The 23,127-nt window shown below is 35.2% G+C and overlaps 1 protein-coding gene across 1 annotated transcript; it reads left to right on the top strand.

Annotated features, from left to right (window-relative positions):
* Nucleotides 1–2,019: 2,019 nt before the first annotated feature.
* On the top strand, nt 2,020–21,382 carry LOC121410183 (atrial natriuretic peptide receptor 1-like). The gene is made up of 2 exons (XM_041602094.1): nt 2,020–3,537; nt 20,143–21,382. Exons 1-2 carry the CDS (start codon nt 2,682–2,684, stop codon nt 20,157–20,159), a joined length of 873 nt encoding a protein of 290 aa, XP_041458028.1. The 5' UTR covers nt 2,020–2,681; the 3' UTR covers nt 20,160–21,382.
* Nucleotides 21,383–23,127: the final 1,745 nt, after the last annotated feature.

Genomic DNA, 23,127 nt, shown 5'->3' with positions numbered 1-23,127 from the left:
TTATTTGGAGCTATAGCATGATACCGTAATTCCTTGTGTAACTGCTGTAACTCGCATGGAAACACACGACTTTGAGGGTTGGAAATGTATGTACATCGTCTTCTTATATATGTGCGCTTTAAGTGAAAACATTCCATGAGGTGCGTTACCATCCTGCATAAAGGATATCAGAATAACAAACCCTCCGCCATCCGGAATATAAATATCTCAACATTGTTTTTTAAACACTGTTCCCTGATGTGCTAATACACTACCCAATCCCAGTCTCTATGTTTGCTAGACAGATCTTGAATTCAATTATTTAAGTCTTCGACATTTGTAATCCTCATCTTCTTTATATTAAAAAGGTATATATATATATATATATATATAAAACTGGACTCTGGCGAAAGAATATACCCTCCTTCTCTGCAAATAACCAATGAACTTTAATACTTGGGAGATCAGCAGACCCTCTAGACATAAGCGATTCTTATAACCGTCAGTGCTTTAAAAGCACGGACCAGACATCTATGATTTTAGTGTGTGGGTCAGATTGATCGTGTAAATGAATATATTTCTGGCGGGGTCATATCAAAATATTGCATCATGCATGTACCTTTTGAAACCCGATACAGCACTAGCATCGAAAATTGGTTGTCAGACAACCCGGATGCGAGCTCCCATCATTACGACACAAAATCAGCATTTACATACATGTACATCTCACTCCTCTACCCTCTCCAGGCAGTGGCATCTTTACTGGGCTTAGTTTTTTTAATGTAGGATGGAGTGATGAATTGCATGATTAGGAATATTTTTACTTGATCTCATCGAAATTAATCAGGGTGATGCGTAACAAAGCTGCTGCTCATTGGCAAATATAATGAGTCAATTTGTTTTTCTGTGATCAGAGTATAACAGTGTATTTACATATAGATTTTTGAATTGATCCTAACTGAACATTCATCCGTATCACCCATCCTCCAACTCTTTTCATCATGATGAAATGCTCGTACTTTCATCAATGAGCGAGATGAAACGCAAATCAATTGGAGTCCACACTGGATTCTAGCTCAGTCAAATTAGATATATACTGATCAGTACAGATTGATTGATTGTTTGATTTTGAAGAATCAAATAACTAAATGGACTGTGCGACAATAATACAAGATACTCGTATGCGGACCATTAATTTTAAGCTATCTCTTCCATACGCAAAATAACATGCATTCAAATACGCTTGGTCTCAAAGCTATGAATTTCCAAGGAGTTAAAACTCTTTTCAACCGACGATTATCCTAAATGCAAATGTTTTGGTAATAAGGATTCTTTTAGCCCCCAATCTTAAGATACGTAATCTCAAGGTCGCCGAACAAAAGAGCAATGAAGAATAATTGTATATGTTTGAGTAACTGTGTTTCCCGTCATGTTTTCCCTCCTATTACATGTGTAATAATGTGCAAAAGTGGACGGGGTTGTAAGAAAATAAAACCAATGAAGGGGGGGTGGGGGTACATAGTCCTATATAGGTCATTTAATTGAATATGCAGATGAAATATTTTAGACATCTTTAACTATTTACCCACGTATTCCACATTGTGATTTTTCCCATTTAATTATTTATCTTAGTTATGATGTTGCTATATGTTATTAACTCTTCTTTGATAAAATGACTGGGATTTTGCCTCAAGCATAGGACATTATTGTTTCACAGTAATTTAAGATTTTTATACCAAAATAAAAAAAACGGTTCTGTGGTGATTTAAAGTTTTCAGTAATAAAGAAGACTCATTCAATTCTGTCACCTGGCTAACACTGGAACGAAAATCATTCAACTGCCTTTAATCTATTGATCTATCTCTATTGGACCCAGAATGATTTAAAACAAGAGATAAGAGAAAAACAGTAAAGTGGTTCACCCGAAATTAGAGGAAGATGACACATGATTTAGGTTGTCGCATGTATTTTCTGATATATGAATACTGGTTTGGAAGTCCAACAAGTCAAGAAAAAAAAATCAATATCGATTAAAGCTCAATCAGCAACCTGACATCGTAAGGTTGTCAATATCTTTAATTTAATTCCCTTCCAGTAGATCTCTACGCATGACAACAGGTTCCAGTTATCACGCTCTTAACCAGATTAGTTGGTGCACTTAATTCATTGTGGAATTCATATTGAATATGCAAGTGTAGTGTCAAGACGTATCTTAAGAATGGGGGCTAAAGCAGATGAATGCCCCTTTTCAAATGGAGTTATCATTGCGTGTCTGGTAGTCGGTCTCCATGCGAATCATCCGTACTGACCTGTTCGCTTTACTTCTCAGCTCACACACGTAAAACTCTCGCTCACTGCATTCACACATGATAGCCCGTTTTCTATGCGCCTCTCTCTTTCTCTCGCTCTTGGTTTACCGCTGTGTATTTAGGCACCTGAATATTCCGCAGAGTATATAACTGACTTGTGCCGTGGTATTAGCTCACCTGTAATAAATTGTCATCACTCGCTAAATTCATATCAATTATTTCTGTTATGGAATACATGGGTTGATTGGCATGCATTTATCACTTCTACTTAAAGTTTGCCCGCATTCTGACAACTTGAGTATTGAGGATGTCCGGTAGGTCGGTGTACGCCGGTTTGGTATCCCCAAGCTAACTTTGTTTACGCTTCTTCTCTCTCTCTGTCAATAACGGTCCATGTACAGAGTTTGTACAATCTTGCAAGACCAGAAGAACAGTGGAACAACTCTGCCTGTTATCTTTCTTTCGCCTTATATTAGTAAACTTTTGAACATGGCGGGAATGCACATCATGCAGCTGTGGAGAATATGTTTTCGAAGTGGTTTGATAATACTGTTACATTCTGTGAGTTTCATGGAATGTAGGGAACTTGAGACAGGTGAGGATATCAATTTATCTGTTATGCTCCCTGCATACCCATTACCAGATATTAAGGGTGATTATCCTTGGCTTAAGAAAGGGCGTCTTTTTCCGTATCACCTTCAAATGGTCGTCCCTGCTATGAGAATTGCGGTCGAGAAAGTCAAGGAAAGACAACTTATACCAAATCATAATATTACTCTCCATGTTAATGATACACATTGCTCCATAAACACTGCCCAGCTTGTATCTGCTGACATTTTCATCGAACATCGTGTAATGGGCTTCTTCGGTCCCGTTTGTGAATATCCAGCCGGTCCCGTAGGACGTTTTTCTGCCCATTGGAACGTTCCCCAATTGACAGCAGGTGCCCAGGCAAGTGGGTACAGTGGCCCCCCTTACGATAAAACGCTTACTAATATTATGCCCCCTCACAGTAAAATGGGCGACTTTGTTGGGCAAATTTTCCAAAAATACAAATGGACACGAGCAGTGTTTCTATACCATGACGGGAACAATTTTATCCGTGATATGATGTTTATGGCTGGTTCTGTTTTTGGGGTGGTCAGTCGAGGATTCAATATGAATGTGACCAATCAAGATTTTGATGAATTTGTAGACAATCTGGATTATGCGGATTTACTACAGCGGACGGTAACAAGGTATGCAAGAGGTGAGTTTCCCCAAGAATCTACTAATCATTGAAATTAAGACTGACTTTCATATATTTGAAGATTAAGGATCATCCTAAAAGTTGATATTATAAAAAGCGAATGTAAATAATAGTGTCTTGCCAGCTTGGGGCCAAGTATGAATTTCATCATGATTTTCATGACACCAGGAATGACACCATTCTTAAAATAAATAGTACCTTGTAAGAGTGTATCAAAGGTTCATCTTTCCATTTTATATACACATTCAGATTTAAGCCTACATACTATGGAAAAGAGGTTCAATATTAATTTATCAATACCACACAGGAAACTGTTTTTACTGGTGAAACTTTGCACCCTTCTGGTGTACCCTTTGAAAGGTGTTCCCGATATAGCACTAGACCACCTTTTTATCATTCTAATAGTGTAAGTTAAATCATGAAAGGGGGGAGTTCAATCGAGGAATATCCAGTGGGTTGAATTACATGTAAATCAAAATTTAATGTTTATGTATCTTTTACTATTGTTTGTATGTTATTCCAGTGAAAACATTCTTTCCAAAAATATCCAGTTGGAGAGAATGTTTTTATGGTAATACATGTTTTTATGTGATTGAGTAGCTACAGTTAATTAATATTTTTGAGGGGTTATAGGTAAAACAATGGTGACGGTCTTCATGATAAAAACTCCGATTTATTAGTTTAGGAAGCTGGTGTATTTTATGTATTCCCAATAACATTTGTTTATATTTGGTGAAATTGATTTAATATTCATTCGTCACTTTCAAGAAGGCAATAAAATACTATAATAAATTGATTGTAATACTGTAGTAGGTCACTGATATATCAAAGTGTATAATAATGCGTAGTTAGTAATGTATGCCTTGTAATGCAGTTGCACATACGTTAATCTACTTTATATGTATTGTAGTATCGCATACTTGATCGGCGCTTATTTTGAGAGCAAACCGGGGAAAATAATTGTTTAAACACATCGAGTACGCTTCTTAGCTTGTGATAATATAAACGAACCGACCAAGGTTGGTGCATACATGTATATTTACATATTGACTTACATGTCAGCCAAGGTATGGTTACTCATATTGGCCGGGGTTTCGTCCATCCCTTTATCGATTTATCTGTGTGTAATTATCAGACCGAGAAGAGAATATTCTAAATTTCGACCAGAAATTCGATTGTATTCACACTCGTCGTTCCTGCGAAAAAAAATAAGGAGAAATGGAATTTAAGAGCATATATGATACGAGCAAGGTAGTGTGAATCATGTAATCTGAACACTGACTGAAAGCGATCACACTACTGTAGTTAATGATGAATAGAATCAACGATGAATTACTTAACTATAATTTTATGCTAGTTAATTTTTGGAATCCTTTTCAAATAACCGAGTATTGGTTGGATTACGACATCTGAGAGAGGAAGTATTGAATTTTTATCGTATACATGATATATGAACGAGTTTACTTTTGGGGGATTTTATGTAAAACAGTATTCTCAACAGCTCCTCAACGAGCTTAATTCTCTATGGAGCAACATTTCATACATTGTGTAGACATGGTAATGTATGAAACATCTTCCACTCGGACAAACATTTCTTCCGCTACTTCAAACCATCTATGCATACACGTCAACTTTGCCACTGTTTGCAATATGATGTTAACATATGATAACGACTGACTTCCTTTTAAATAAACATTTTACGAAATTGCTTCCAGAATCCTAATAAAATGGTGAGCTTTAATGTCCATTCCATCGCCAAGGCTTTTATTTTTTATTAACTCACCTCTAGAGATCACCATCAGCTGATGTCAAATTCAACTGCCTTGGTCACTCTTGATCGCGATGGCAACAAAATCATTTTCATATTAAGTATTACAACCGAAATAATAATTATTGCTGAGCCATTCTTGATATCATACAAATCAACGACGTGTCAACGATGATATTCATCAAATCACTGATGACTAGAGCATTTTTTTTTATAATTGCAATTCCGTAATACCAATCATCTTTTCTATTATAGTCACACCAGTGATTAGTACGCCGTGCTAATATCAACTCTGTATACACCAAGATAATGCTCATTAATTTTATGTCCGACGGCCATTCCTATCCCAGTACCATTTGAAATCATTATCATTATCCTCTAAAGAGGAGAAACACTGAATCAAAGTCATCAACGGATGACAGGTGACATTTTGCTTTCTCATCACAAGAAGAAGGTGGAACATAATTTCGACATATTACATTTTTTTTAATCAAACATGGCTGAAAATCATCTTGAAGGAACCATTCTATTGATCATTAACGAACGACATTTATGGGAACCTTAAACTCGCATATTTTGCCTTTTTTCATTTGTCATATATAAAACAGCTTTCAAGAGCACATAAAAGGTTTGTGTTATTCTTTAAAGATCCGCATATATATATATATATATATATATGACCAATATGTCAGGTACTATTTCGCTTTACCTTTATTATCCCGTGTAATTACCATGACATTCTCCATATTTGTTTTGGGTTTGCTTTAATTTGCTTTTATTTAGGTTCGTTATGTTACTTATTCTATGATTTGCTTTTTTTTCTTTAGCAACTGAAAACAGAAGAAGGCCAGGGCCGAAAGCTTTACAACATGGTGTATACTTTGCTTCATCTTTTATTCTACTCTACTCTTCACACACACACACACACACACACACACTTACATACATATATAACTCGTTGGTTGTTAAAACCATAGAAAGTTAAGACATGTTTTATGCTCATGACATCCGTTTGCACATGTAATTCTTAATCTGAATGTAATGCAAACAAAAGCTGCTAATTCATTTATTATCTTGAAACGATATCCCAAGTTTTCTTTTTCAATACTATTTGCAAATTGATGGACGTATCTCTTGATGAAATATTGTCAGTAAAGCTCACGCTTCACTTATAGCTTTGATTATTGAAGGGGCTTCGGACGGGATAGGTTGTGGTAAGTTGTTTGATTGGTTTGGATATGATGTAGTTAGATCTGAAGGCACGTTCAGGTCTCATAGGATAGAAAGAAGAGAATGAGAAGAGGGATTAGGGAGGGGGAGGGTCGAAACGCCACGTCCATCACGATGTTTCATCCCATGTTGGTCTATCCCATGAGGATCAGACGATTACGACGTGTGATAAGATGATTGTTTTGAGTCTCATTCCAACCATCTTCAAAATCATTAGCTCTTGGAAGAAAATTCAACAGATATTCAAACAGACAAAACCCACATTTCAAATTAAAGACCGATCTTCGTGAACAGAAATTTATTTAAGGTAACAACAAAGGTGAAATTAATAGTGCATTATAGTAAACATAATTGTTGTAAAAGGAAATAACTAGAAACTAAACTGGATCGGAAGTAGAAAAAGAGATTCTGATTCAGTAATATGAAATTTCATTATGAAATTTTAAAAGATATCAATGTCTATCGTATCTGAGCCTTTGACCATAATAATAATTATGATAATTATGTTCAATGCTGACGGGGCCTTGATTACTTTAAAACGTAAATTTCCCCGTTCTACTTTGTACATGCATGTATAACTAGAAATTTGTTTTTTAGTATAAGTAGGAGTCATATGGAGCTACACGTGTATGCTAAAACTGTAATTTTAGATGTGACAAAGCATTGTCGTTTAAAAATAGGAATGTAATGTAGGTTTTACTATGTACTACATCTACTGTGAGGCATTTGTTAGTATTGTACTTGCCAGACTAATGAGAAATTATTCGGGATTGAAACCTGCTACCATAACTAATAGCTCATTAAAAACCCAAATGACCGTCAAGGATATTGGAGACAATTTAATTATCCTATTCATTGCTCGAGAGGGCAAGCATATACCGAATGATAATTATTTGCTGGGCTTATTGAGCATGCCGAGGTAATCAATTACTTTAGGATGATCATAAATTATACTTTAACCCCCTTTTCATTTTTCCATATTTGAATTATAATGTAGTGGTTTTAAGGAAGGGTACTTGTACATTAAAAGACTGTTATCGTATTTAATTGGTTTCATGTAATACAATTGTCGTTGCACCCATCAAAATTATATAAAGCAATTGATAAAGACCAATTTTATATGTGAACGAACAGGTATAGTTTAAGAAAAATGCATTTCAAGCATGGTATTATGTTTGTAAACATGTTATTTTGCGAAGAAAGAAACATAAATCGCGAGCTTGGATAATTTCTCGATGTGTGCGTTTAGATCTTTACTACACATTCGCTGAATATCACCGATCAATGTGGAATGCAGGAGAAACGAGATGCAATGATTATTGTAATGTAGGAGAATAATTGGATGTTATTTACGTTAGTGCATCCTAGCCTTGAATCCAGTGAAGTAACACAAAGAAGAAAGTCAGAACATGATTTGGTTGTTGTTGCTTGGATTGTTAGTTAGCAATAAACGTCAATCATACATCTTTAATGGCAACAGGTTCGTTGCAAACAAGTGCATCTTTTGTTTCGAACTCGACCATCTCGTTCCGAGAAACGTTATCCGGGAAATATGATTAGAATCGAGTTCAGCGAGTCTTAATCAACGTTTCGACACCAGCATGAGAAAAAAGATGCCGAATTATAGAAGATGAAAAGGAAGAAATCTGGAATGGAAAAGAAACAAGGAAAATGGACGAAGAGAAGTGCATGGGAAAAAAGAAATAACGTGAGGTAAGAGAAAGGGAGTAAGTAATAGTTACGGTAAGGGAAAAAATGAGAGAGAAAGAGAGAAGAAGGAGAAGAAAAATTTTAAAAAGGGAAGATGAGCGTTGCTCTCTATCAATAAAGTTAGAAGTATTGTGACGTGAACAACGTATGATTTCGTGCCAAAGCTCTCAGGGTTTTAATTTCAAGCAAATTGTATTGGAGATGATAAGATAATCAAATCAAGAGTCCCATTATAATGATGTAGTGGCATTGTGTCCTAATCTACACGTGTTTTTCCCCCTCCAAACCCACTCACGGATTCAAGCGAATTGTAAAATACAAGGTATTCATTTTGGAAAATAATAAAAATAAACTCATGTTCCTGTGTTTGATATTGCACTTCATTTTAATATAATGAATATAGAGAAAAATATAGAGATTTTTTTGTTATTCACCACATCTACTCTTTATCCATCTGAATAAATATTTCCCGAATTATGATCGAAGACTTAAAAAGAAATAAGGCTATGTGTGATAATGTTCAGTATTATAAAAGCCTGTACCATATTCAAGTAGATGTTTGGATATTTAATTGATAGCTACTACTTTCAAAAGGGTGGAGGTAAGACGTCTGATTGGGGAAAAATGTTTGTTGTATGTTCAAAATGTGTCTATTTTGCAAATATCGAATGTGGGGTGGACTATACAACATCATCTTTCGGCTATGTTTACCCCTAATTTCATGATAGGAAATTATATTTACAGTCCATTTCATGCTAACAAATGATATTCACCCTCAATTTCATAATAAGACAGACAGGGATTGGACATATGTCATCTCTTGCTAAATTTAGCAAACATTCTGACATTGATTGATGAGTTTATATCTAAGGAAGATGTGTGGTCCTAATAGCTACATTCCATACAAACTGCTTCTTCTACTTATATCTCCCAGTCGAAGTTTCCATTTCTGTATTTAATGAAAGAAATTCAATACAATCTGACTGAAACAGTCAAGTATTGCCAAATGCAGCCCTTTCGCGCTGTAATGTTTTCCAAGCCCACTTCCAAGTGCATTTCCCTCTCCTTATAGAGGTGTTATACTAATGAGTCTGTAAAGTCCCGATTCACCTATACTGCGTCATGAGTAGATGGTACTCGGATTTCAATTCTAAGGCTAAAGCAACACTAGCCTGTGCTAGCCACAGTTAAGAAAAAACAAGATTATCCCCGAAGCCATGTTTGAAGAAATTGAAGTATATTATGTATTTGGAACCAATGAAGCAACCACGTTGCACTCCTAATGTATTATACATATTTAGACTGTAATGGACCAGTAAAGTATGAAAATTCATCGTCCATAAATCATTCATGATAACTGTTAAAGAATACATAGGCTCAATTAATTAAGACATACTGGTATTAACAAGCAGGCTTATCATGGGTTTAAACCTTGCGGGTACTTGTTCATGAAATCTTAAGACGCAACTGCTAAAATGGCTTAGAACAATGCTGTCTCGTGATAATTTACTTACTTTTATAGGCAGTCAAGATTTTAAGAAGCTTAGACAGTGACAAATTTAAATGGTTGTTGGGAACTTGGGTTTATTATATCAATTGCGTTATATCTTTTTTTTCAAATTTGCTCCTGGATTTAGTTGGATGACGTTATGCCTAACATTCTTTACTAACTTTCAAGTTCTTGATTTTCTTCAAGTACAAGTACATGCATAGCTATGTTTTCTTTGCTAGTAAAGAACGGGTTGTTATTATTATCATTATACAGTGAGCATGTTGATTAATACAGAAAATTTATTTTACACACTAAAGCTGCAATTTCAAAAAATAGCATTTCGAATTGCATGATGGAATGTTGTGACAAATTGCTGTTTCGTTAACACTTTATAAGTTTATAAGTTCAGCTAGGCAGCACGACTATTTATTTAACTTATTCCAGCATTTCCGTTATGAATAAAAAAAAATTATCCATCTCAAACCTAATATATTGTCTTCAATGTATAACGTATTCCTGAAGCGATACTGTAATTTTGATTATGGGAAACTGTGTCATATATGCTAATGTGCGTTGACCGAGATATTCCACGATCAGGTTGTATTTTATTTTTTGGGGGATCTAGTATTGTGAATAGTCATCACCTCAGTATCGAATGTTGACATTACCTCCTGCTCGTGTGATGTGAACATTACATGCTGTACACGTTGTTATTCAGCGTATTACAATGATCACGGTGATATTGTTGGCTGAATTAGAGCAAGAAACTTCTCCGACTATCGATTTTTTTTACGTCGTCCTTAACGTGTGGAACGCCTTCTTCCCATTCTTGGTCTACCCCTCGATATTACATTTACGGCACAATGATAAAACGTTTCTTTAGAGTAAACACGAACAATGGAGCTCTAAACAAGGATGCATAGGAAGCTCTTCTAAACGTTCTAAACTCATATACTAAGCATGTCTTAATGGATGAATAAGTCTAGGCCAAATGGTTGGTCGGTACTTGATTTAACAACACGAAATTAAGATGAGGTTTAATGGGGTTTTTAGAAGGTGGTCTATAGGTATCGCACCCATTTCATGGCATTCGTGTGTGGTACATACAGTAGCATTGAAAGAACACTTATTACGTAATATCTAGATACATGACAATACAACAGGTTTTGTGTCGGCCAAGTCCTTGGAATCATTAAATGTTTACCAACTTCTCCCATTGCCTTGTCTGAAAAAAATTACACAAAGAAGTCTGCATAGAGGTAAATGTATTTTTGTGCATTGTTTTGTTCTAGAGATGTAATAAAACAGCATGATGAAACTAGTCCATAGCAAACATGCAACATCCGAAAAAAAAAATGATGCATTCAAATTGTAAATTTGTTACAAGTTAAAATAAATTGTGTAGGTTTTAACCATAAAAAGCACGATCTGTAATATGTTATTAATAGTATGTTTCTTCTTGTTGGATTCCATGTTAATTTCATTCAGATTTTAACTCGAATTCTAGCATAGTTTATTCTCCTCTTCTTGGTGACTAAATTTTCTGTTGAAATATGTCTGAAATATTTGTGAATTCGAAATATCAATCTCCTTGTTTGAACCATGGACCTAAATAGTATATTTCATCCTTCACACCAAGTAGCTTGATCTTACATAACATACAACCAATAATGAAATAAATTACATCGTTATATAAAGTATGATATACTATTAGAGCAACTTTGCCAACCAGTATAGCTCGTATGGTTTTATTGGTATTATACTAAGGTTGTTTTATAATTTTTAATATGATATCTGCCATTGGAAAACTGGCAGTGGGTAACCAGATGTACCGAAATGAAATTGTCCCATTGGATAACACCCACCATGGTGTCTTTCCTTGTTATCTCTCAATCTCAGGATGGAAAAGTAGAGATAGTTATATTTGATGATACATAAAATCCTCTTTATTTCTTTTCTTTAGTCAATAGTTTCTTATCGTTGTATGAAATATGATAGATTTCAGAGAGGATAAAACGAAATATAAACATATCTCATACTTTACCTAATAACTAGGTAAATATTTGAGCGCTACACTGAAGGAAACAAATGTGTTGCTGAATATTGTATTCCATTCTCATATTGCTTGCATAGTATTTCTTTTCACTTTATCAATCATAATTCAATATGGAATCTGATAATTGTGGCAATATTCTGATCGTCTTCCGCTCTTCTAGGATGAATATAAAAGAGGTTTGAAGTATATCAAGTGAACTGTTAACTACATTAGTATTCATTTCGTAAAGAAAAAGGACATTTTTCCGGAGATTGATGTTATTCCCATTTTAGAACAATGACATTTCGAAAACAAACATTGAAACAACAAAAGCGGAGATATGAAATATGAATAATATAGGCACTCGATGCATGTAATAGTCTCAAACTTTTGACGTACTAAGGATGACGCATTCTGAAATATATATTAAAATAATAACTCCAGAGTCGTTCCATTTTTGTAGTTACTATTTTCCTTTTTACTCCATTTTTATAATTTGGGTTCATGCTTTTTCTTAGCAATATGCCATTTATTGTCTGGCTCACGCTTGCAAGTTATTTACGATCTACACTGTAAGGTTGACATTTGGGGATGGTAGGGACTCAAAGAAAGAACATAATCTGAACACTCACAAGGGGAATTTACTCCCATCAATGATAATGTACATGTATGTATGACGTCTTGCGAATCTTTGTTTAATCAAAATTAGGTTAAGGAAGACGTCTGCCATACTAGAATTATTCTTGAAAATAAATCATGCATATTGTATGTATGAAAATTACATAAGTGGTTCAAACGTGTGTAATGTATTTAATGACTTATCATTAACTCTGAGAATACCCGTTTCAAACACTATTTTTGTTGTCTTATATGTTCGATTTTGATGCATATAAGAAGGGAAAATGATGTATCATCAACAACCATTATTCCCATTTTTCTGAACTGAATATACGTATCCTGAAATTAATACCAATCAACATGATCAATGATTTGAGGAATCGTAGTATTTTGTATGTGTAAATGAACCCTCTCTACATTAAAAAAAAAGATGAAAAGGTTACCCTCTAGGTCAGAAGGCTCATCTTCCTCACCTAGTGTTGACACGCATTTTTCATGTAGATTTCATAGTCGAAGTTAAATACCGTACGTTGATGAACCATTTTTAGTCAAAAGATTGATGGCATTTCGTCAAGACGAAATTTCACTTCTTGTTCCCCTTTTCATTTTCTATTATGTTCCTGCTTCTACGACTGATGTCTAATCAATCCCGTGTCGGATTGCTTTAGTATTCGTATTGGATATAATTATGGTGACAACGAGCAAATGACATGTGCAGCTTACTTTGTATGCAAATATGAGTAATATGTAACAGGCCATATGAGGCCGTGCCAATAATCAAATGAAATCGTGATATTTTAACGAGAGCAAGCATTCATGTTGTTAGTCTTCTATGAATATGCTCATGTCATTTCAATTACGTACATGTTTTCTTTTGAGAAAAATGAAAGTTTACTGAAATCAGCGTAAAGTTATTGACACATAAAGTAGAAAAGAACAGATAGAGAACACGGGATTTATTCTTCTGGCATGCCTTACAGACATGAGATAAAACTTCCCCAGAGTAAGAGATTTATGCCTTTGTGTAACCCAACCTTACTCTGGGTTTCCACTCCCTTCGTACCCTGTCATTCCTCCCTATCTATCACTTCTCAGCGGTGCAATTTCGAAAAACGATATCTGTCGTCAACTTACCATGGAATCTCTCTGGAAAGCCATCTTCAGGAAAACATAAGGAAATGAATTAAAACGAGATACCCACCGTCTTCTGTATTCTACACGATCATCCTTAAATCCAGCAGTTGCCGATTTGTCTCCAGCCCATGCTAACTTGATTTATCTCATTCCATTTTGGCACCTAGAAGCTCCCATCCGGGGTATCAATGTCACTTCCACGCCTCCATCTTATTGTCCTATTACTGGTAAGATCTCTATTGCTCGTTCACATAATTTGTAGTCAGGACAAACAATTACGTATAGGACCAAATGATTCCATCCCTTTCATTAGTACCACTTTCCATACCAATATCCTTGCTGCAAATGATATGAAGAACGGTAAATATGATAACATAAGACTCGATGATGTATTAAATGTTGGTATCCACTTACTTGCGTTGTTGCGATGATGTGTCACAATCTTGTGTGTTTTAGATTGTATGGATATTTACCTGAATACAAAACCAAACACGTAGGCATATTAATAAAATTTTGTATACATAATTATGATTGATGAATATAAGGATTCACACCTTAAACTTACTTTAAATTCTAATATATATATACAGTGCGTATCAAAAAAAGTTTACACTTTGAAAAAGTTCTGGGAATTCAAAAATATACAACATGTGGGTAATTTTTTCACATATAATCTTGGGTTTGGGTCTCATCTATCCAATGAAAGTAAAAGTTTTGACAGAATGTTACATATGAGTGAGCACTGTCCATTTTTGTAAAGCTCGCAGAAATCTGTTTGCGCAGAAATACTCGTTTTCACACAGTGTCAAGGGGAAAGGGCGAAATCAAACTTACCCTGCGATACATTTTTCCTACATTTCCCTTGCACTTTTAGTCAATCAAGATAAAACAGATACATTCAAAGCATTTTTAAACAAATTTGCCACCAAAATTGAAATTTCAACACTTTACCCTTTTTGTGCCAGCTGGATCTGAGGACTACTGAATCTGAACAAAAGTTTACATAAAATATCTCCAACACTTTTTCACTAAGTTTTTATTAGTGGGTTGACATTTAATTTTTCATTTGATACTTGTTTCTCCATACTTTTCCCTAGCTTGACAATGATTAACAAAATGAAAATCAAGCATAATTCATTTTTATGTAAATCAAATATCGTCTTGATGGCCTTGGTGTGTGGGGGAGTGGGTGGGGCGCAATGCACTCTTCGAGGTGTATTGGGCAAGGAGACAAGTTAAAAGAGGTCAAAGATATCTTCAAATCAAGTTTACTTGCTAAATTCTACGTGTTCTTCATGATAAAGGTTTACTTTTATTCGCATAGCTACTTCAAAGTTCTGCGCTAATCAGTTTTCACTAACTTTTCAAAAGTAAGTGGTGCTCACTCAAGCGGAAATATTTTTCGATAGTTATATCGTTATTTGCTTAAATGGATCTGTACCAATGTTTAAATGTGGAAAAATCTTCAGGATATTAAAAATGTATAATTTTACAGGATTTTTTCAAAGTGCAAACTTTTTTTTGATACGCACTGTATATATATATATATATATATATATATATATATATATATATATATATATATATATATATGACGATATTACTTTATTATATTAATGAAGCAAAGTGGTCATGCATTGTACTTGGTTCCAACTGAGTTTATTTTGAGCTCCAAATATTCGACGTTTTAACATACGTCTTCTTGTATGGATCCCTGAAGAAGACGTATGTTAAGACGTATAACAGGGAGGTGATATTGCCGTTACTAGAATCATAAGTTAAAACATAGTATAGGGCCTAATGATATCGTTTCAAATGTTGGGTTTTATTTGTATTATTTAGTTATTTAGACATACAACGTAGATAATGACACATACATTCGTAATTCCGAAGCTTCGTTATTCCGAAGGTTCGTTATTCCGAAGGTTCGTATTTCCGAAGGTTCGTAAGTCCGAAAACGAAATGAGGTTCGTAATTCCGAAGTTTCGTTAGTCCGAAGCCAAAATGAGGTTCGTAATTCCGAAGGTTCGTTAAACCGAAAACGAAATGAGGTTCGTAATTCCGAAGGTTCTTTAGTCCGAAAACGTAATAATTAACGAACCTTATTTCGTTTTCGGACTAACGAGCCTTCTGAACAACGAACCTTATTTCGTTTTTGGATTATCGAACCTTCGGAATAACGCCAAAAATGTTCGGATTAACGAACCCTTTTACGCATTCGGATTAATGAACATCGAGGTATAGGCAATTTATGTGTTTCGGAATTACGAACCTTCAGAATTACGAAGTGTAACCGATAATGAGGCTCTAATACTGATATTTTTAATCGACATTCCTAGATAATTGTCATTTCTAAGATATGAAAAATACATCATTTTAAATCTAAAAAAGAAACACAAATCTTATCACTAAGACTGTGGACTATGAAAAGTGATTAGAATGATTATTTTGATGATGAAAAATTTTCGTATAATGTGTATTGCATTCATCATTCGTTTTTATACATCATGTTCTTATAGATTTTCATCGTTTGTTTTTATTACATTTCCACCCTGTCTGGTTTTGAACTCTTGAGTTTATTGAGGAGATGACCCATATTGTTTTAGATGTCATGGCAGGTGGTATCTAGTTCCCTGTCTCTCACCCAATTGGACACCCTTAAGATCTAGTCAGGCAGAAAATTAAGTTCCAAAGCCACCAGACGTCAAATACAAGAGACATCATGATAAGAAACTTGATCAAACTTGGCTCCACCATATTGAGATTCGCTCAATGAAAGAATGATAATTCACCAAATTTTTCCTTAGATTTTTAAATGACAAATGAAGCATCCATATGGGGCAATACTTTGATGTGACTAAAACGTTAAGATAACTTCTGTCTGTATCGTTGTAGCGTTCTCCTAGAGAACTTATGATTATATTTTAATTATCCCACGGTTGAATTAAACAAAATCACAAAAGATTACACTAAGAATCTTATGTGTACGTTATCAACTCGGCATTGTTCTATCGTGATAGTTTTGGTCTTAATTTTTTTCAAATGTAATAAAAAAAAGTAATAGGCCTATACATGTCTTTACAGTAGCTTGATCTTATTATGTTAATATTTAAATAGCTCAACTGAAAACCATGCGGCTGTAACAAGGAATCACGCCATCGTTATGATTATCAGCGTCGTCATCGTCATCATAAATTGTTTAGTTTTACATGAAATCAATACGAAAATGAATTTTAAAGATCACAAAGTTCGACCTTTTTCAGGAAAAAGAAGTTAAGAGTAAGGGTGAGGTCAAAGATAACATTCGAGATCTATCCCTTAATTTGTTTCCATTTTTCAGTCTTGATTGAAATCAGATATAGATCTCTGTTCTTGGACAAGAAGATTTTGTTGAACATGATTCGAGAATGAAAACCGGCTTGGTTCTGCAGGACATTCATCTGTAATCATGAAAAACCAGTTTCAGATTTCACCAGCTATAGAATTTGGCACTTGTAAACATTCAGTCCTGATCTTCATATGTGAAGAAAAATTCGATTGGTTCGGCCGATAAATTCTCACCCCAAAAATTATTCGGCGGTTGGTTGTTTTCAAGAGATCAGTTGATCATGGCTGGAAATATAATAACTGGGATTGATGTGAAATAAGCTGTTCTTCTCCACTACCTACCACCAATCATTCATGAAGGGCACTTAGTTGAACGTATATTTAACGCCATTGATACTGTAAGGTGTTGACATTCCAGTTCGCATGTTATGTTAATGACTTGCATTTTTTGCGCCTGTATTGCGCTACAGAAATGGATACCAGCAATTATCTACGTAAATTGAGAATAACAAGTCTGAAAATAATTTAAATTACGTTTTCAGGTGAAAACATAACACAAGTTTCACAAGGTCCATCGACGCAATGTCTTCTTCGGCAATACAATACCATTTTAGACACAAAACCTCTCCAATTATGCAACTTCATGAAAAGGCGTTGCAGTCAATTATTCATAACATCTTGAATGTCATTCTGAGAGAGGAAGTGTGTCTATTAACTCATCTTCTAATCATTTCCTTTCACATATTATGCAAGGATTCTTCTCGAATACTCTGCTTGTTTTTATCATTTACCTTGGGGTGTTTTATTCTCCTTTTTAAATATAGCAAGGGTATTCATAAACAACTGGCATGACTGGCGTAAATCCAAGCAGTGGACATATATTGTTCAGGGGGAAACCTATTGTTTCATCCCCCACTTGAATAGAATGACGTCATGGATTTACGGCAATGTCATGAACCAATTCGTGGGTGAATATTTTGCACATTATGAGGATAAGTGTCATATACATACCGAATAATAGGCCTACCCTGAATACTGAAACTTTGTTCTGATAAATCTCCCCCTTTTTATAGCTTAATAGTAGGCCTACATGTAGGTACTCTTTAAATGCATAGGAACTTATCTGGTCCTTGATTACATTCTTCTCAGAGTAAGATGAGGGATCAGTCCTGATGAAGTGAGATTTCGGTCTTTCAGGTGTGATTTCCCACCCCTTTTGAAGTGAGAATGAAAAGAGATGCACTCATTCACTCAACAAAGGCAAAAACCCACTCTTGAAAGACCGAAATCTCACCTCATCAAGACTGGTCCCTCATTTCAATGTGAGCATGCTGAAGGGGGTGTGTTTAGGGACCAGATTAGCTCCTTTGCATTTAGATAGTCGAGCGTATCTGGTTGAATTTGAAATTTATTTGAAATCTTAAGGTCATTAATGAAGAAGACATTTATTGGAAACAAAGATTGCCTACTAGGTGGTGTACATATTTCAGTATACCATGTTGACCATTGCGTTATCTAAATTTACACACATTCACATGAACGATTTTGAACTTTTGACAGAACATTCGATTGAGACATGAGACTACATGGCTTAACGATCACCCAACCTGAAGGGGAAGGCGGTGACCAGGTTCCCTCGGCGATGTAAACCTGATTTCGAAGTCGTGATTGACACGAATCGTCACTTATTGATTTGTAAAGGATGTCGAGGCTGGGATGCCTTGGGTTGTGAAGGTCGTTCAATGACGACGTTTCATTACAGATCTTCACGATTCTATGAACATGAATGTCGAGGTTCCGACATGGCAGCTGGTGCACTTTACTCCTTCGTCATATACTATCTACCTTTGAAGATTACGTGTATTACTGGCGTAGTCTGATCAGTTTGTAGGATGAATCGGGCGAATAATGGACTTCATCTCCGTAGGAAATTTAGCCCGTGTTTGCTGGTTTTCCGTTGTAAGATGAAATGTTAGAAGATTGATCTAGTCATTTTATAATACTGTCCGAAGTTCCCAGCTATTTACTTCGTCTTCTTTTGGCGAGGCTGCCGGAAATTCGGCTATAGAGAGAACGTCAGGGTGAAAGATTTACAACTGATAAAGATAATGAAATTTGTCATGTCCCGTAAAGAAATCGACATTAACTGTTGGTTATTCACTCGATATGCTTTTGGAACCCCACTAAAGTCAGGTTAAACCCAGTTAAATGAACAATAACAAAATGTGATGTCTCTTGAGGCGGCGAAACCACTCTTAATTTCGATTGAATTCTCCCCCTCGATCATGGGTGTAAACAGTTATTTCATCACCACAATGTATTGATCTTTTGCATAAACCCTGGAGATATGTATTTCCATAGTCTTTTATTTATTCTAACTCGTCACAACCATTAGCCGTGTGTGACACTGAAACAAAATGTCACTCTCTTCGTTTTGTAGCACAGGATATACCCATTGGTCGGCCGTAGAGTTAGAGAGAAGGTTGTTTGAAGAAGCTATTTGATGATGAATTATGTAAATGGATGGCATTAGGCTCTAGTTGGATGTGGCTATAGGATTGTATCGTGACGTCCATTATCTATCGGTTGCTATGGTTTCAAGAATACTCGATACGATATTGGATGCGTCGAATTCCACTTATTTAAGATATGATGGGAAGGGATTGATTTCAATGTTTAGTCGAGGTATTGATTGGATGGTTTGAATAGTGAAACAACCTGACAAAACATCAAACAGTTGAAAAGATTATTACAATTGAGAGTTCACTACTTCTTTTTGTCTGATTTTCTATCTATATACAGTACATTTTTTGTACATTTAATTGAAGCAAAGAGATTCACTTCCGCTTTTAACTCCCCCTTTTCTAAATAAGTACTTTGCCATGTCTGTGGGGGTAATTTCTTTGTTGCTTTTCTTATATTTTTAAACACTTATACTCATACAATTATCTCTTGTACATGTATATAGCATATTAACTCTCGGCATAGTACGCATGAACCTATTATTTTTCTACATCATGTACATGGTTCATTCGTATTTACACTTAATTGAATTGAAATATCTGAACTACAAATGCATTTATTTTCACAACGAGATTATGTCAGTCTTCTCATACTTGTGTATAACTGTTGCATAGTAGAACGTATTCATATTAATAAAACTATACGAACCGAAATCTACTGAGGAACACTTTTACGATACCACATAGTACGACACACAATGTAAGCCTATATTTAAACGAAAAATAAGAGTCTACTGTGTGAATTTTTGTTTTATTTTATCGCAATTAGCAATACACAAGTCGTGACACAGAAGACCAAACACGCAAGTTCCAGAATTCGTAGCATCCGTTGGCTATCAGCGACATCACTATTCACAATAGTATTCATCAGTTGATGTTACCCTTACTTGATCTGACATGATTTGATGATTATTTGCTTTTCAAAGAATTAATTCCTGATTGATGTACAATGAACACCCAGATAATGGATTTGGAAGACATCTCATAACAAGCTCTTGCATTCATCCCTGGAAGCGACTACATTGCTAAGTTTTGGACGCTGGCACACTCTTGAATTAAGCACACGCTTATTACATGGAAATTAGACAAACATGGCAAGTTGCAGAAAGCCAAGAAACATCACTTTATATGAGATTCAAATAGTTTCCAAAAACTATGGGGAAATAGGCGGTGTCTTGGATCAAACTAGTTGCTTCGAGGTGTATGTAATATGAAGAGAAGGATGAAGACCTGAGTAAACTTAGATGATACGATCAAGACGAGGGGATTCGAAAAGCAATGTTTGCCAAAGTCTTGAGGGTTACACGTGAAGAATCCTAAGAGATGACATCGAGGCAAACTTCTCCCTGAGATATACGAGACCTTGGACGGAGAATGGGTGATCTGCAGAACGACAACTTTGAAAAGGCGCATTTACTTTGGCATGATAAGCATTTATAGAGCCTTCATCAATCAAATAAGCGCTATCAATCATTAGCAACTGCTGTGAGTAGAAACTGCTAAAAACAAATTCGACATATTTCCTTTGTTTAGTCTATCACTGTATGTTTTTTTCTGTTCATCTGTAATAACAATCATAATTTGTTTAATCTTTTCTGTCTTTTTAGGAGAATGTAAGTTCCTGGTTATCTATAATAATACAGATCTACATACCACAATATGGTGACTGAGAGAATAAGATGTATCGGTATATTGGTTTGTCAAAAATTAAGGATTTTGTTATATACACTTTTTTTCTTTTTTACTATGATAGAAACATGATTAATTGACTGATTGATGATTGATTTATACTTTTTTAATGGAAGTTATGATCCAGAGCTTTGCAGGTATATGCTTAAAAAGAACAACGTCGCTTGTTTGACTGATAACTTAACAATCTGCTGCAATAAACGTCATTCTTAATAGCTTAGAAAGAAACGGAGAAATATTTGGATTAAATGATCACTACACTGTTAAAAAAATATCCTTAAAATGAAAGAAGTTCCTGCAGCAGAGTCTCGAGAACACCTTTAATCTTACCAGATTGCGTTTTCTGACATTATATCATGTAAAATTACAGGAAATTGGTATTTGGTGTATGGAACCTTACAGATTTCCTTTAATACAACACCCTTTTCCCCTTTTTAAACAGACCTGTTCTGTTAAATTGCAGAAAAAAATCCTGTTTTATGAATTTCTTAATATAGATAGGATATCATGAGAGTCAATTTCAATGTCACATACGAAGCGAATGAAATAATATCTTACTAGATATAGTACTTCGTAATTTCCTAGTAGATGCCCCTTTCCAAAATGAAGGAAGATTCCATAATAGATAAGAATGATGAAGTTGCAGAACATTACGTACTTCTTTGGTGCTGTTTTCCCCCAGATGCAGACTTCAGGGCAAATATACACATGGCTTCACTTTATGCCTGTTTTCTCTTCTTCGCTAATACATCTCACACTCTTGATACCCTCTTAAAATTGTCTGTCTCAGGGCGAATACACTTTTCGTTGGAAGGTTCACCGTCGAAGTGGCTACACAGTAACTTTACAAATATATAGTAGTCATCCAGGAAACGTGACCAATGATGATAAGTAGATTGACCACGCTGTTTGATTACTTGAAGATAAATACGATACGTAACAATGAGAGAGAGAGGGGAGGAGTATTCTGTTCCATTGGGAATATAATTTTAAGGGTTAAGATTATGCATTTTCTCTGTACACACGGTACAGGTAGTGATTGAATATCCACGGGATGGCAAATTCTAAGCAATATGACACAAAATAGTTGAACGGGATATAGAGGAAGAAAATATTTAACTAATAAAGTATTCTAAATGATAGCCTGGTTTTAAACATTAAGTGTGGTTACAACCATAATCTAACTTGTCATTTTGACGCTGGATTTAACTTTCGTATTCCGACAGCAAGCTTTATTATTAACCCCAGTCAAAGTGTGGTAATAATTCCTCAAACGTTTAGTCTCTCGCAGCCCGGGGGGGGGGGCAGTCAAATATAATCCTGTACACATGGGTAACCAAAAAGACGCGTTTAACAAGTTTAAAGGGGTGGTTTTTTCAGTTTTGGACGCGGGTGGTTTTGAAAGACTGGTCAATGATAAATCGTGTGGTCAAACGTATTTAGGGATTTTTTTCCATTTTTTTTAAAAGGATGGCCTAACGTCTCCAGGCTTTTTTCCTGAGGTCATATTCTGGCGACAACTTGTTTAGGGGACAAATGTTGTAAATAAAGCCCGCGAAAAAAATGTTTTGGGGGTTATTTTGCACACAGAGAAATAACTCATTTAGGAGATGGTTGGCAATAATTTGGTCACGCATGTGTACAGCAATACATTTGATTGACCCCCACCCCCGGGGTCTCGCAGGTGGTTGTTTAGGCCTAGTTTAAATCAAACAAAGCATGTGAATGAATCGGTACTTACCTACAATAGATTATGGATAAAAAGCGTTATAATATGATTGGGTCTTATTTTAGGGTTGTTTATAGACTAGTGGTGATAAAACTTCTTCCGTTTCTTTTAACATCTATCATGTAGTCGTTAATAACTTGCCGAAATATTGCATTGATGTGAATTTAATGAAGAAAATTCATTCCGGCACCTTTTTAAATGTCAAGTCTAACCCAGAAAAATGATGATTTGAATAAATAGAAAAAAATCAAACTAGCATAACGCTGAAAATTTCATAAAAAATCGGATGTATGATAAGAAAGTTATTACAGTTTCGCTTATTTTTCACAAAACAGT

The sequence above is a fragment of the Lytechinus variegatus genome, chromosome 3 (genome assembly GCF_018143015.1).
Source record: "Lytechinus variegatus isolate NC3 chromosome 3, Lvar_3.0, whole genome shotgun sequence".
NCBI lineage: Eukaryota > Metazoa > Echinodermata > Echinoidea > Temnopleuroida > Toxopneustidae > Lytechinus > Lytechinus variegatus.
This window is presented reverse-complemented; position numbering and strand designations above follow the sequence as displayed.